The sequence below is a fragment of the Pseudorasbora parva genome, chromosome 6 (genome assembly GCF_024679245.1).
Source record: "Pseudorasbora parva isolate DD20220531a chromosome 6, ASM2467924v1, whole genome shotgun sequence".
In the NCBI taxonomy this organism is placed as follows: domain Eukaryota; kingdom Metazoa; phylum Chordata; class Actinopteri; order Cypriniformes; family Gobionidae; genus Pseudorasbora; species Pseudorasbora parva.
Window position 1 is genome coordinate 31,150,006 of NC_090177.1, and position 15,248 is coordinate 31,165,253.

Consider the following 15,248-nt stretch of genomic DNA (forward strand, 5'->3'; position numbering starts at 1 on the left):
ATAATATAATTTTTAAAAAAAGAAACAAAATATTTTAAATTTTATTAAAAAAATTATTATGAAATCATTGAATATAGCCTACAACAATAAATTACATTTTATTATATGATTAATTGGTTTTATTATACATATGGCGAGCCGAGTATCTCTATGGACATCCAACTTAATATGATATACCATGTGAATCTAACCATGTCAACAAATAAAAAAGTCAGCCAGATAGACCTATGCTATACCCATGCCTATATACTTTTACATTTTCTTCCGTTATTGAAAAACTGTTGCTTTAATTATCTTGAACAAAACTGAGAAATCATTAAGAAGACATTTGTCTCAAAATATATTCAATAATTTTAGTGATTCTCTTTAATTAAATCTACAACTTTTAAAATCTTAAAATATTAGATCAAATTAGCGCAGAATCAACTTTGAGCTGCTGCCCGGAATGGCGTTAATGATCAGCTAAATTCTAGCATTTCTTTCTTTACATAAATACTGATATTTATGCACTGAATTTACCATAAACAGAAGAATCTCTTCTCCAGTTGGTCAAATTTTAGATTCCCCTCTCCCATTGGTCAAATGTCTACATACCCTTCGCTGATTGGTCAATGCTGCACATCCAGGAAGTGTTGCCGTAAGGGAAACTGTAGCAAAAATGGCAGTGCACAGGTGCGGTTTGTCTCTAGTAATCATTTTGATTTTTTCTAGTTTAGCTCGCCAATGTAGCTGTGACACATTTGAGAAATCAAACGATAATACAGGAGAAAAACAGAGCGCTTCAGACGCTCTGCGAGAAATAAATGCCGACGGCAGCGTCGCTGGAGAGGATCAGAATGAAAGGCAATGGCAGTCGACTGATGTTGAGGTGGACAGAAGCGATGGCACGAAAGACACCAAATCTTTTAAACTAGCACCGGCGAAAGATCAGTTTGACGAGGAGCTGGTCATCCGACCCCTGCACTCCGGGGACATTTATGCCAGCTTCCAGTTCCGCACACTATGGGATACTGACTTCCTGCAAGAGGGGCAGAAGGGTGAGTTATCATCGCTGTAGAAGTGCCCCTTCATCATCACCCAAAGAATTTGTCTTTGTACATCACAAAGCAAGCTAGCATATTGCACACACAAGGAAATACACGGAATGCATAAATACAAATAAGTGAAAAAAGTAAAGGGAATTCATTTTAACCAGGGAACGTTGTGAAATCAAAATATTATGTGATTGATATTTAATATTGCAGTATTTTTTATGAATGATTTATCTGTGCACATACTTTTTTTAATCCGTGTGCCTCACAACCTCAATAACCCTGTCTTTTGACAGGTTGTGGTGTAACCTAGACAGGTTTGATGAGATTCTATGATGACAAAAATGATTGCCAATTTCAAACAAGATATTTCAGACCACAAAAGACACAAAAATTACAGACACAGAAAAGTGCTTTTTGAACAGCATCAAGAAAATTAGACTGGTCTGTGTTTAATGTCACAGCAGTAGCAAACCCCAAGGATCCAAACAGTTCCCCAATGGTCAAGATCAAGTCCCGCCCTACATTTTTTCTTTTTGGAGAAGGCGTTTCACTCAGATATACATCTTAACTGGGACAAAAAGACTATTGTAACTTTGGTTTATTGACGACTTTAAATTAAATATCCAAGAAGCCTCTCTTTGTAGATGTTTGTAGTCAATCCACCTTCCTGATAGTTCCAGGAACTGTTTCAAACCAATCAATAAGTGGAAGTATTATAATTGTGCAGATGCATAATGTTCTGACATGGGATAATCTTCTGGGGAAATAAAGCCTCAGAACCACACCAATAGTTGCATTGACTTCGCTTTCCTGGCGGTGTCATGAGGAATCCTGTCCCCCAGTGAAATGTGTCTGCTTAGGACCCAACGTGGTAGCTGTTTTAAATGCCTGATCAAAAGCAGTTATCTAGGGTTCTGGATAAGCAATTGTTTAAATAATATAAACTTAATACTAAGTACACACAAACAGCATTTATTTGAAAAAATTGATTGCTATAATGGGAGCAATAACATACCTAATAACATTTAATATGATAAACTAAGTAATAATACCAACCAATACAAAATCAGAACATAGTAATGTACCTATAATGTAAATAATAAATAATAAAAATATAATAATATACAGAACAGGTGCACAAAATAAATACAACACTTTTTAAAATACATTTTTTATTGTATAAGCAGGGCTTGGGATTTTAAGATGTAGGATACATTAGATAAAAAGTGATTTTACCATATCCACTCACGCCCATGTCCTAAGTGCATAAAAAGTTGATTTGCTTTGGCAGCGCTGAAAACAGTGTCTTCTCGACATGCAGGCAACACAAACCAAACTCTTCCAGGCCTCGGCTACAACTACAAGTGTTTGATGGTTAAAGTAGATGGTGTTCGCGGGGCAGCCAATGAAGACCATATGCTGGCATTATGCAAATTTGCTACACAGGAATTACTGATGACTCCTTTCAGGCAGTTCAGATCCGGTTATTTCTTTTAGGATACAATAACTTTACCACGATTAATTTTATTGTGCACTTTAAGCTTTAAAAACGCTGCAGACTTGTGTCATTCACAAACAGACACATTACTTATTACATGAAATATAATATATGAAAAAGCATAATGGGGGCTTTTTAGCATTTGTTTTCATGATTTGTCTTTTTTGCCTACAGTCTCACATTACCGGCTGTTCCCCAAATCCCTCGGCCAAGTGCTCTCCAAGTTTTCAGTGCGAGAGCTGCACATCTCCTTCACGCAGGGCTTCTGGAGGACCATGCAGTGGGGGCAGCCCTTCATCCCCTCTCCACCTGGTGCAGAGCTGTGGGTCTGGTTCCATCACACAGTCATCGAGTGAGTAGAAATCAGTTACGAAAATCATTTTAAAGTATCCCTGATATATCTATCTATCTATCTATCTATCTATCTATCTATCTATCTATCTATCTATCTATCTATCTATCTATCTATCTATCTATCTATCTATCTATCTATATATATATATATATATATATATATATATATATATATATATATATTTGTTCTGCAATTTGAACAGAGTAAAATGTAGCCCCAAAATGGATTAACAGTCCACTGATATTTCTTGTATTCTCAGTGTGGATGGAAACTGGAAGGAGCTGACTAACGTCCTCTCTGGAATCTTCTGTGCGTCCCTGAACTTCATTGACTTGACCAACACAGTACAGCCCAGTGCTTCTTTTAAACCACTGGGTCTGGGAAATGGTAATGGCAATTTTAGTTTATTATAAAAGGCCGTTTGTAGTGATTTAAAGGGTTAGTTCACCCAAAAATGAAATTTATGTAATTAATGACTCGCCCTAATGTCGTTCCACACCCGTAAGACCTCCGTTCATCTTCAGAGCACAGTTTAAGATATTTTATATTTAGTCCGACAGTGTATGCAAGTGTATGCACACTATACTGTCCATGTCCAGAAAGGGAATAGAAACATCATCACAGTAGTCCATATGGGATATCAGTTGGCTAATTAGAATCTCTTGAAGCATCGAAAATACATTTTGGTCCAAAAATAACAAAAACTACGACTTTATTCAGCATTGTCCTCTTTTCCGCATTTGTTTTCAAACCTCAAATTAAGATTCAATAAGCTGATTCATGGTTTGGATCATGTGTCAAACTGCTGAAATCACGTGAAATTGGCAATCCGAATCATGAATCAATAAGCTGATTATCACACTCTTGATGTTTGTTTGATATTTGTGGCCTATTTTTGTCGATTGTAAACATAAATATTCGGAGAATTTGTGTGTTTTTGCCGATATCCCATTAATTTTTGGTCGGTGAACCTTTTTTTTTTTTTTTTTTTTTACAACCAATTAGGTTGTAAAATGACCCCAGTGCTCGGATCATGACCCCAATTTGTTTGTGTGTTTACATACCTAATGCTAGAATAGTCACCAAGTTTCATATCATTCTGATGAAGCAGTGATTTTTTTTTAAATTTCAAAACAGTAAAGCGAAAATTTTCCGGTCAGAAATTACCACAGAGAACCAGAAGGTTAAACAAGCAAAAACATGGACCAACAAGAATATCAAAAGAGATACAGAAAAAAACAGCTTGTCAGCTGACGTTACCAGCTTGACATCAGCGCATACACGATGTTCATTAGAACGCAGCCCGTCGATTGTTATTATAAATTATAGGGCTGGGCGATAAATCGATAACGATAATTATCACGATATAATTTTCCTCGATAAAACGATAACAACAGGTCGATAAATTCTCGATATAATGCTTACGCGCTATGCGTAATGCTGCGCATGCGTATTGCAGAACGGGCGTCTGCGTGCTGCACGCGGTAATGTTTACAGTCTGTGGCTGACCATATGGCTGACAGGCTTGGAGGATCGGAGATAAGTGAAGCGATAAAAATGAGCAATAGTGAAGAAAATGCAGCGCTCACGGCCAGCTCGGAGGACACAGATATCGTTGACAAGTTAGTTCGCTCAACTTCAGTGGTTTGGAGATATTTTAGCGATCCCATCCGACATATAACAGAGCGACGTGCGTGGACTGCTTATCATAGGTTCACGTTCACCACACGGAATTTAATTATTAAATTATCGTGTTTCTTCAAAGTCCTTCCATATAACATGCAGCCCAACACAGCGGTGAATCTACATTAACTACATTCACACACCGGCTTATTACCTTGTTAGCTGTAGTGGATGATTTATTTACAACAGGCTAACGTTACCAAACTATAATCACTTAAACATCGGACTTGTACATCGCTATCATAATTGTTTGTCTTTGGTGATGTGACTCCGCATCGCCTGTATCAAAAGAGAAATAATGTCATCTGGTGTTTAAAATTAATAAAATAGACTAGACAGCCCTTACTGGAGATCCACAAATACTGAACTTTTCTCTCTCCCGACCAGCCCACTGTCAGTGAGGTGTGTTTGTGTGTGTGTGTCGGTGAGATGCACGGTGGACCAATCCACTGTGAGGCAAGAGAAGGGGCCTCAAAATGTTTCTTAAAACGCTTTTTTTTGCCCGTTTGCGTTTTTAGTGTTTTACTTACACAATTAAATATATATGATGCAATATTGAGTGTTTTTGTTCTATTTAAGCTGCGAAAATCGTTCACAGAAGAACCGCAACGCGTCTCACAACAACGTGTGTAAATGAACGATTCATTGTTTGAATGAATCGTTTGAATGAACGACTCAATGACTCGCTCATTAAGACGGCCACCTGCTGCCACCTACAGGTGGTTTAATTTGATCTTTAAACATACTTTCCAACATGTCTTATTTGTCTATTCAAAACTACAAATCTCAAAACATTATTTAATGCTGTTTTAATTTTTCAGTGTAAATTATTTAATTTGATTGGTAACAGCCCTTATAGTGTTTTATTTTAATTAAATGTATTGATCAAAATTACAAATATAAAATGAAACATGAAGCTTAGCCTATATTTAATAAGATTAAGGGAAAATGCCCTTTATAAAAGGTGAAAATATCACAAATTTCAAATGATGCAGATTTAAATACGTCAAAGCTGATTGAACACTGGTGAGAATATTGCTTTAGAATAAATTATATTTACAACACACACACACACACACACACTTTTCCGGACAAGCTAATTTTTTACTTGGACAAGCTTGAACGATTTACTTGTTCGAAGGACAAGCACATGAACATGCTTAATTTCAAGCCCTGTATAATGATATATTATTGATATAAAGTGTTGAGTAAAAAAATGCTGGCCACAGTTAAGATTTTAATAAATAAATCTACCTCAGTTTAAATAAATTGTTCACTTGTTTGAGAAGTGTTTGTCATGTTTTGACAATAAAGGATAGTTTAAAACCACAGCTAACTGTCTGTTTTCTACATATTTCACTCAGGAGCAAAAATATGCCTTTAAACTTTAAAGAAATAAACATTTTACATTTATCGTGATATTTATCGATATCGACTGATATGCTAAATTATATCGTGATAATTTTTTTGGGCCATATCGCCCAGCCCTAATAAATTATATAATTATTATTATATATAATTATTATAAATTATTATATATAAATGAACTAATGGCCAAGACCGCAGAGCGCAGACCTCTCTCTCTCTCTCTCTCTCTCTCTCTCTCTCTCTCTCTCTCTCTCTCGCCCTCACTACGGATAACGGTTTAAATGAACAAACTTTGAGTGCTGATCAAGAGTTTTGTGCAAGCAATTTAAGGTCGCGAGACTCGCGACTCTTGTCCCAAATATAGCAGGCTTCATTCAGTGATTGAAACAAATAGCCTATTATTAATATTAATTTACAGCATACAGCATCTTGAGCGCTCCAAGCGAGCTTTGTTGTGGTAAACATGGAGCTTTTTCCTTGACATGGTAAATAATCACACCAGTGAAAGCAGTGCATTTATCCTTTATTCATGCAATGTCTCTGCAGTCAGTACAGTATATTTTAGTAATGTTTCTGTTTAACGTTAAATAAAATGAGGTATGGTATGCTAACTGTATCTTACATAGCTTGCATATAACTTTATAGCTCAACAATTTTACCTCCTACCGACCAAAATCCAACGTACTTCCAGACATGGCTTTTTAGATTTGTGATGTATCAATAAATCGACATCATTCTTTATCATGTACGCTTTATTAACATCAGAGCTTTGGTGGAACTCACATGCAACATTAGCTGTGTCTCAATTCGTTAAATTTCAAAGGCTGCGTCCTCCGGAGGACACGTCCTGTGTAGGATGCAGTATACGGAGTGTCCTCAATCAGAATTAAACGAGACGTACTTCGTAGGACACACAGGCAGGAAGTATCACGTTGCTATGCCAACACTTTCAGCCTCGTTGCGCTCTCACGCCAGTTATATGAATGAAAATGATTTATAACTTGAAAATTACTATGAAATGTTTCTTGTCTTGACAGCAATGTACTGTTCTAAACGTTTAAAAAGCACTAAAGCGTAATCCTTAACCACAAGTATCTGTTTGAGGTAATGGAGCTTAAAAATAAAAACAAGCTTGAACTTACATTTTAAACACCACACCTACGCTCGCATGTATATCTGGCAGTGGTGCCGTTTTTTCATATAATATAAAAAAATATATTTATGACGGTTGTTAAAGGCGACGCAAAGAATTATGGGTTATCTCCAGCCGTGAAGGCTACACCTCATGCACACTCCGAATTCCTGTGAAAGAAGGACGCATTCGAAGGTCGCGTTTGAAGTGTCCTACTCACTTTTTTAAAATGAGACGGCCTTATGACGTATGCACCCTTCAAATGCGACCTCCGGAGGACGCAGCCTTCTGAAATGAGACACAGCTATTGACATCTTATCATGAGTACTGGACTGCACTTCTTCAGTTGCTTTTAACACTTCACTCAACTCTTGGCAAGCACTTGGTCGCCACCTAATGGATAAGGGACATATTACATATAAAACATTGAATGGTTTTATATCACATCACCCTTCCCTATGAGTTACTTAACATAATGTAACGTTGAACCATAAAATTACTGTAGTTGGAAACACCCCCTTTTTTTCAAGGTTTTTTTTTCTCTTCTTTTTTTTTTCCTCCATCACACAAAATCCTTATATCTCTGTGGAACTGTGACAATTCGTCCAGACCTTGTTTTCACCCCTTTTGGTGAAATGATTGTTGTGTGACTGAAATCAGATTCAGATGGATCAGTTCCTGGTTGATCAACTTGCACTGGAATGTGTGTGGCGTTATCAGGCATAGAATCCGCAAGTTGATCCTGACCCTGAGGATCCTTCGGCCCCTGTGTCTGTTGAACTGAAGTATGTGATGGTTCATTGTCATCGACTGGGCATTAGGTGTCGTCGATTTCGCCTGATTACTCCAGTTTCAGATTGAATACGACTGGGGTGTCTCACACTTTCTGAGAATAGTACCGGATCCTGTCCACCCTCTTTCAACATCCAGCTTGACTGCAACAGAAGTTCCAAGAGGGATCTCTGGTAATATTCTGACACTGTTTCTTTTGTTGTAATACTTTCTATAGCTCCTTTTTGCTTTTTGATCAGCCTTTCTCACTTGTCGAAGATCAGGCCATTCAGGTTTCAGGTGCAACTCTAATGTGGGTACTGTAGTTCTTATTTGTCTACCCATCATGAGTTGTGCGGGACTTACCCCTATAGCTTGAAGAGGTGTGCCTCTGTAGCTCATCAAAGCTGTAAATGGGTCAGACTGTTTCAGGATCTTTTTAGCTGTTTGTACTGCCCTTTCAGCCTCTCCATTTGACTAGGCATAGTAAGGGCTCGAAGTAATGTGCTGAAAATCATACTCTTTTGCAAAGTCTCTGAAAGCCCTTCCAATAAACTGTGGTCCATTATCGGTAACGAGAACATTGGGACAGCCTCATCGTGCAAACATGTTCTTTAAGCAAGCACGTGTTGTTTAAACTGACAAGTCCTTAAGATGAGCTATGTCAATGTATCTTGAAAAATAGTCCACGACTACCAAGTAATGCTGCTTATTCACTTCACAGATATCAGCACCAATCCTCTCCCATGGACGATCGGGCAGTGGAATGGTTAGAAGTGGTTCTTTCCTCTGGCTAGGTCTTGATTCCAGACAATCCTTGCAGCCGTTAACTAACTGCTGGATTTCCTTACTTAAGCCTGGCCACCACACACTACATCTGGCTCTCTCTCTACATTTCACAATGCCTTGATGACCACTGTGCAGTCTTTGTAGTATTTCAGACCTCATATTTTGGGGAATTAGGATTCTGTCATCATAAAGCACAAGGTCCTGGAAAATTGACAAGTGATGGCGTGCACTGTAGTATGATTTAATGGCTTGTGGGACATTAGCAGCATACCTGGGCCAGCCATCAGTCACATACTGCTTGACCATTTGTAGCTCGAAATCCGTCTCCGTCTCTCTTTGCACAGATTCCAGCTTTGTGGGAGAGATTGGCCATGCTCTACTCACTGCATTCTCATGAGCCTCCGCTTCTTGCACTAATTCTGAGACCACTGAAGAGATGGTTGACTGAGGGTGTCGTGAAAGCGCATCAGCGACCACCAGTTGTTTCCCGGGTACATATTGTGCAACAGGATTATAACGCATCATCCGCAGTAACAGCCTTTGACATCTCAAGGGAACTGAATCTAGATCCTTGGAATTGATCAATGGAATCAGTGGTTTATGGTCGGTTTGCAGGACGAAACTTTCCAATCCATACAGGATCCTTGAGAATTTTTCACAGCACCACACAGCCGCCAGGCACTCTTTTTCGATCTGGGCGTGCCTTTTTTCCGCATCGGTCAACACCCTGGAACAGTAGGCCACTGGTTTCAGCTGTCCGTCATAGTCCTGCAGCAAAACACCCCCCAGACTGTAGCTGCTTGCATCTGCGCTGACGACTGGGGGCTTTGTGACATCATAGAATGCTAGTACGGGAGCTTCTGTGATTAGACGCTTGACATTTTCAAAGGCCTCTTCTTGCACAGATCCCCAGTACCATACTGCCTCTCTCTTCAAGAGCTCGTTGAGAGGTCGAATAACCTCAGAGAGATGAGGAACATACCTGCCTAGGTAATGAATCATTCCTAGCAATCTCCTAAGGTCTGAGATGTTCTTCGGCTTTTCAAGATGTGTGATGGCTTTGATTTTGGCTGTGTCTGGGCGTATGCCCTTCTTGTCTATGACATGCCCCAGGTACCTGAGCTGACTCTGCCGTAACATGCACTTTCCCTTGTTCAGCTTTAGACCAGCCCGGTCAATGGCTTCCAGAGCTCTCTGCAATCGCTGCTCGTGTTCCTCTGGAGTGTTGCTGAATACTAAGATATCGTCCATGAAAACTGCAACTCCTTCCAGGTCTTTGAGGATCGTCGACATTTCCCGTGGGAAGATTTCGGGTGTGCTGGTGATCCCGAAAGGTAGCCTGCGGAAAAAATATCTTCCAAAAGGAGTAATGACTGTCGTTAACTTAGCACAGTCCATATCCAGTGGTAGCTGCCAGAAGCCACTAGCTGCATCAAGAAGTGAAAAAACTTGGGCATGTGCTAGTCTAGGAAGGATGTCATCAACCGTTGGCAGCACAAATTTCTCTCTTTTTACAGCTTTATTTAGCTGTTTTAGATCAACACAAATTCTGATTTGTCCGGTTTTCTTCGGAACAGCCACCATAAAGACACACCACTCAGTAGGCTCAGTGATCTCCTCAATGACACCACATTGTACCATTCTCTCCAGCTCTGCTTTGAACTTTGCAAGACGGGTGTCCATTCCCTTGCTTTCAGTGTGCACACTGTATCGTACAGCATCCTCTTTTAGGCCGATTTTAATGGGTTTTGTCTTTACTAACCCCAGTTCTGAAAAGGAAATAGGTTGAAGCTCTTCCAGCATCTTAAAGTGGGGGTGAAATGCTGTTTCATGCATACTGAGCTTTTTACACTGTTAAAGACTTGGATTCCCATCCTAAACATAGACAAAGTTTCAAAAACTAATGTTGGACGTTTGATAGAGTATTTCTGTGTCAAACATACTCCTTCCGGTTTCGGAGAGTTTTTTTCGAGTATGGGTCGGCTTGACGTTTATAGAGCGGAAGGTCCTTGTATGGGCCGTACGGGCTCTTCTCCCGGTAGGGTGCGCGCGCGCGTGCGCGTGACTAGAGCGAGAGAGGAAATGCACGCCCGTAAACACACTCTCAGGTGCAGATCCAGTCCTCCGTGAAGACTTATGTCACGCACCGCGCTCCACTTTATTCCTATGGTTGACGTCAAGCGACTTCAATGCTTCAGCACAGCATTCCGGGAAGGCAGCGCTGCATTTGAACCGATTTGAACGCAGAAATGACGGGAAGCTTCACACCATCGCTTCAGTCGCGTCTCAAAGTGGATTTCCACGCCACTGCTGTCAGGACTTTACCAAATCAAAGAAGTGTGTTTTTGACGGAGCAGTCCCAGCGATAAAGGTTTGGTCCTGCTTTGGAAGCAGCCGGTGAGTAAAACTGCTTCAAATGTCTCTGCTATTGGCTACCGTAGCATGAGTAAACATCAGTAAACGACACGATCGCGTGCTTCGTCATTTAAATGCGCTAACGGTTACTCCATTGCTGTTCTCTGTATAACGTTACACTAGTATGACGTGCAAAATCGTTTTGCTTGCTACTTCTAAGGTCTAGTCGCATACAATAGTCCATAAACCGAATCATGTCCTCATAAATTGCGAGTAAAGACACACAAATGTTGACAGGCCACTAAATACAGTACATACCACCGAGACGGACGTCCTGATGTTGCTGTTCCTCGTGTTCAATTTATTTCTGCCTCAGATTTGATTCTGGATCATTATCTGTATTAGCTGAGATAGCCATGGGCTTCTCCACGCTTGAGGACGTCACCGCTTTGTTCGCGATCGTCATTCTTTAGCTCCGCCCAGCCGCTCGTTTTTTTCTGGAAAGACTGGGTACAGCCGATATTTCTTTTATAAATATAATAAAACTAAAGACTTTTCGGAGATATGAAGCATGCAATACTACTCTATAGGTACTCAAGATTGACTGAAACTGAGTGTTTCACCCCCCCTTTAACTAAACCCATCGCACTTGCTGTATCTCGACCAAGGAGATTATTTACATGGGGACCAGTCACCACGAATGCTTCAAAACTATACAGTTTATCTTTAAAGGTAGTCATAGCTCTGAACTGTCCTCTGCATTGCACTGTTCCCCCTGGGCTCTCAAGTTTCACATTAACTTTAAGTTTTGGTTTGTTCTTCAAAATAGAGAAGGTTTTATCAGAAATTATACTTATGTCTGCACCTGTATCTATTTTAAAGTCAATGTTTGAGCCATGAATTGGGAGTGTGACCATCCATGCTCCACTTTTATCATCAATGTGTTACCTCACCCAGGAAATGTGTGACGTTGCTGCCCTCTTGTGGTTTGCTGACATCATGGATTTCTCAGGTTCTACAGACTGCAGCAAAATGACCCCTTTTCCTGCATTTGCGGCACTCAGCACTTTTTGCTGGACAAATTTCCCCTTTTCCATGATTTCTTCCACATCTTTTGCATTTCCACTCATTAACATGCTCCGTCTGATTTACTTTCGAGCCACGGTGCTGTCTGACTCTCTCACTATAGTGAGTTTTTTTCCTGGTGCCGGCCACCTCGCTGATTTAAACACTAACACTGGCAGCCTGTTCATTAACATGGCCACGGACTTGTTCCGACTGCCTCACAAGCTCTACGGCGTTTCTGAGAGTCAAGTCGGGCATTAACTGAAGCTTTTCTGACAGTTTTCGATCCATAATCCCAATCACGAGTCTGTCGCGAATATTTTCATCTTTAGCAGCGCCAAAGTCACATGTGTTCGCTAGCTCGTGGAGGCTACGGATATATTCCTCGGCCATTTCACCTGGCTTTTGAGCCCTCGTGGAATCGAGTACGCTCGTGAATAACGTTAACTTTCGGTACAAAGTAGTCATCGAGCTTACTTATCGTGTCATAGTCCTCTCTTTCTTCCTCCCCGAACGTAAATGTCTGATACACATGTTCAGCCTCTTTTCCCATCGAATAAAGCAGCGTACAGACCTGGACTTCAGCTTCTTCTTTGTCCAGTTTGGTGGCTATCCTGTAGCGGTGAAATCTCTGACGCCATTCAGGCCATCGTTCGGGGTGACCAAAATCAAAACTGTCCGGAGGCTGAAACTTTACCATGGTGATAATGGCTCTCCACTTCTGACACCATGTGATGTATCAATAAATCGACATCATTCTTTATCGTGTACGCTTTATTAACATCAGAGCTTTGATGGAACACACATGCAACATTGACATCTTATCATGAGTACTGGACTGCACTTCTTCAGTTGCTTTTAACACTTCACTCAACTCTTGGCAAGCACTTGGTCGCCACCTAATGGATAAGGGACATATTACATATAAAACATTGAACGGTTTTATATCACAAGATTATGGAGTTAAAATCTCTTTCTCTGCTGTGGTCGAGTTGAGCTCTGCACTTTCTGCCATCTTCACTGCAAGACGCGTCCACTTTCAGCAGTGACAGTGCGACTCCTGTGACCTGTCCCTGAACCCCCGTGCGCGCGCTCACTAGCAAAGCAGACAGCCACGCCTCTACTACCGCGGCGGGGGATTTTTCCCCCCGCTTTTTTTCCGTTTTTTAATTTTTTTAATTCGAATATTAATTTTCACCTTCGAAATTAGTTTTTTAAAAACTATTCGAATATATATTCGAATTTAGAATATTCGTTGACAGCCCTAATAAGTGATCGCTATGCTAAAGTGGCATGAATATACATTAAGTAAAGTTGTATCTACAGTAAAGAGTGGGGAGAGTGATCCAATGTGGTGGAAGATGTCTCGAAGGCTCTTCATAAATGTAACCAACTCTGAGAGCACAGGTGAAATCGAAATATGCTATGACTCCTGTCCATCATCATGTGCACACTGATCAGGACATCTGCAAGTTTTAAACTGTCTAGACTGCACTACTTGTCCCTGACAGCTGCTGAGAGGTTTGAATGATCAGTTTTGACTGTGCTAATGTACTTTACGATATAATGTTACTATAGTTCTTTCAAAGCGCAACACAAAGGTAAAAGTGCATCGTTGTTAGTTTTTTTGTTTTGTTGACGGATTATTGTACAGTCAATGAATCAATGAATCGTAGCCTGACAAGCCAGACCCACATCAAGATGTTTGGTCTGGAAACTCACCATAGACAGGGCTCAATCCGAGGGGCGGGATAAACGGTTGTCTTTCAAACTCACTCTGCACGCGATAGGATAGCGCTACACCAACCGAAGCAACGACGGTGAAGGGGAGCTCGCTGACTGATTAAACATTCGCCGTATCCGGTCGGCTAAACTCCGAACACATCTTCCCTTTTTAATAATGACTTCAGTGCCGCTCTTTGTTCTTTTCTCAGAGGAAAGCTTAACTCCAAGTCTTCCGGAGTCGCGGTCAGAGCTGATTCGAAAGACCGCCGCCGTTCTCCAGTTTCTGTGTTACTAGAAGCACGCAAACGCAACTCGGCCGTCGTCATTATGGCCCCGCCCGCCGACTCTATACACGATGTGATTGGGCCGTCCAGATTCTGAGGAATACAGCTCAGATAGGAATTGAGAGTTGCTAGACCACACTTGCGGGCAAATTAAATTTGCTACCGCTAGGGTGCGTCTAGATTTCTAGGCTAAATGAATCGCACATTTTGCCAGAGGTGTGTGCATTAACGTGTGTGAAATGCCTGTTAATTATGTTTTTTTTTCTCTTAAAAATCTCTTATATTGGTACTTTTTTAACCTAAAATTGGCTTATTCTTACTGTTGACATTGAAAATTAAGTTTTTCTGAGGGTCAAGTCAATTTGTTTCTTGATTGCTGTTTTGACACCTGGGCATTTTAGTCAAATTTGCATATATTTAGTCACCTGTAAACTTTAATTGTTAGTTTTTTTTTTTTTTTTTTTTTGTCAAGCCAATTATTACTTAAAGGTGGGATAAGTGATATCTGGTAACCGTTGTGGTTATTTCAAATCACCAAAACAAACACGCCCCTACCCCCAAAAAGGGTCTCGGACCTATTTGGATAGCGCCGCCCCACACATACGTAACCCAGGCAACGACTATGGCAGAATCTGTGTGTTACTAATCCAGGTCGAATATTCAATGAAAAAGTCATCCCTTCTATCACAAAAACACAAACCGTTCTCATGAACAACTCGATAGAGCAGGAGCCGACAGTTCAGCTAATGACGTTACAATTATGACCAGATTAGAATTATAGTGAGTGATCACAAAACACAAACCGTTCTCATGAACAACTCAATAGAACACGAGCCGACAGTTCAGCTAATGACATATTACAATTATGACCAGATTAGAATTATAGCAATCACAAAAACACAAACTGTTCTCATGAACAATTCGATAAAGTTAGTAGGCACAAGCTTGATAGTCCAGCTAACGACATATGTTACAATTATGACCGGATGGGTAATATAGATGTAATGAGGAAACAAATATACCGGTATATTAGGAGTTTAGCATCTTACCTGTTGAACACATTTTGTGAGCTGACGCTTGAAACCTTGAAACACTGAGGGGATTTAGATGCTCCATACGGTGTGGAAATGAACGGGTCTTTATCATCGCTGAAGTGAGCCACAATACGATCACAGATGGACTAACAAGC

The 15,248-nt window shown here is 40.3% G+C and overlaps 1 protein-coding gene across 1 annotated transcript in view; it reads left to right on the forward strand.

Annotated features, from left to right (window-relative positions):
- The first annotated feature begins 607 nt into the window (after window positions 1-607).
- pigt (phosphatidylinositol glycan anchor biosynthesis, class T) overlaps window positions 608-15,248 on the forward strand; it is a 35,957-nt gene continuing 21,316 nt past the window's right edge. Inside the window, exons 1-3 of the mRNA XM_067446681.1 lie at window positions 608-1,037; window positions 2,707-2,884; window positions 3,147-3,274. Coding sequence (XP_067302782.1) covers window positions 659-1,037; window positions 2,707-2,884; window positions 3,147-3,274 — 685 coding nt within the window. The 5' untranslated portion in view covers window positions 608-658. The remainder of the gene's footprint in view (window positions 1,038-2,706; window positions 2,885-3,146; window positions 3,275-15,248) is intronic.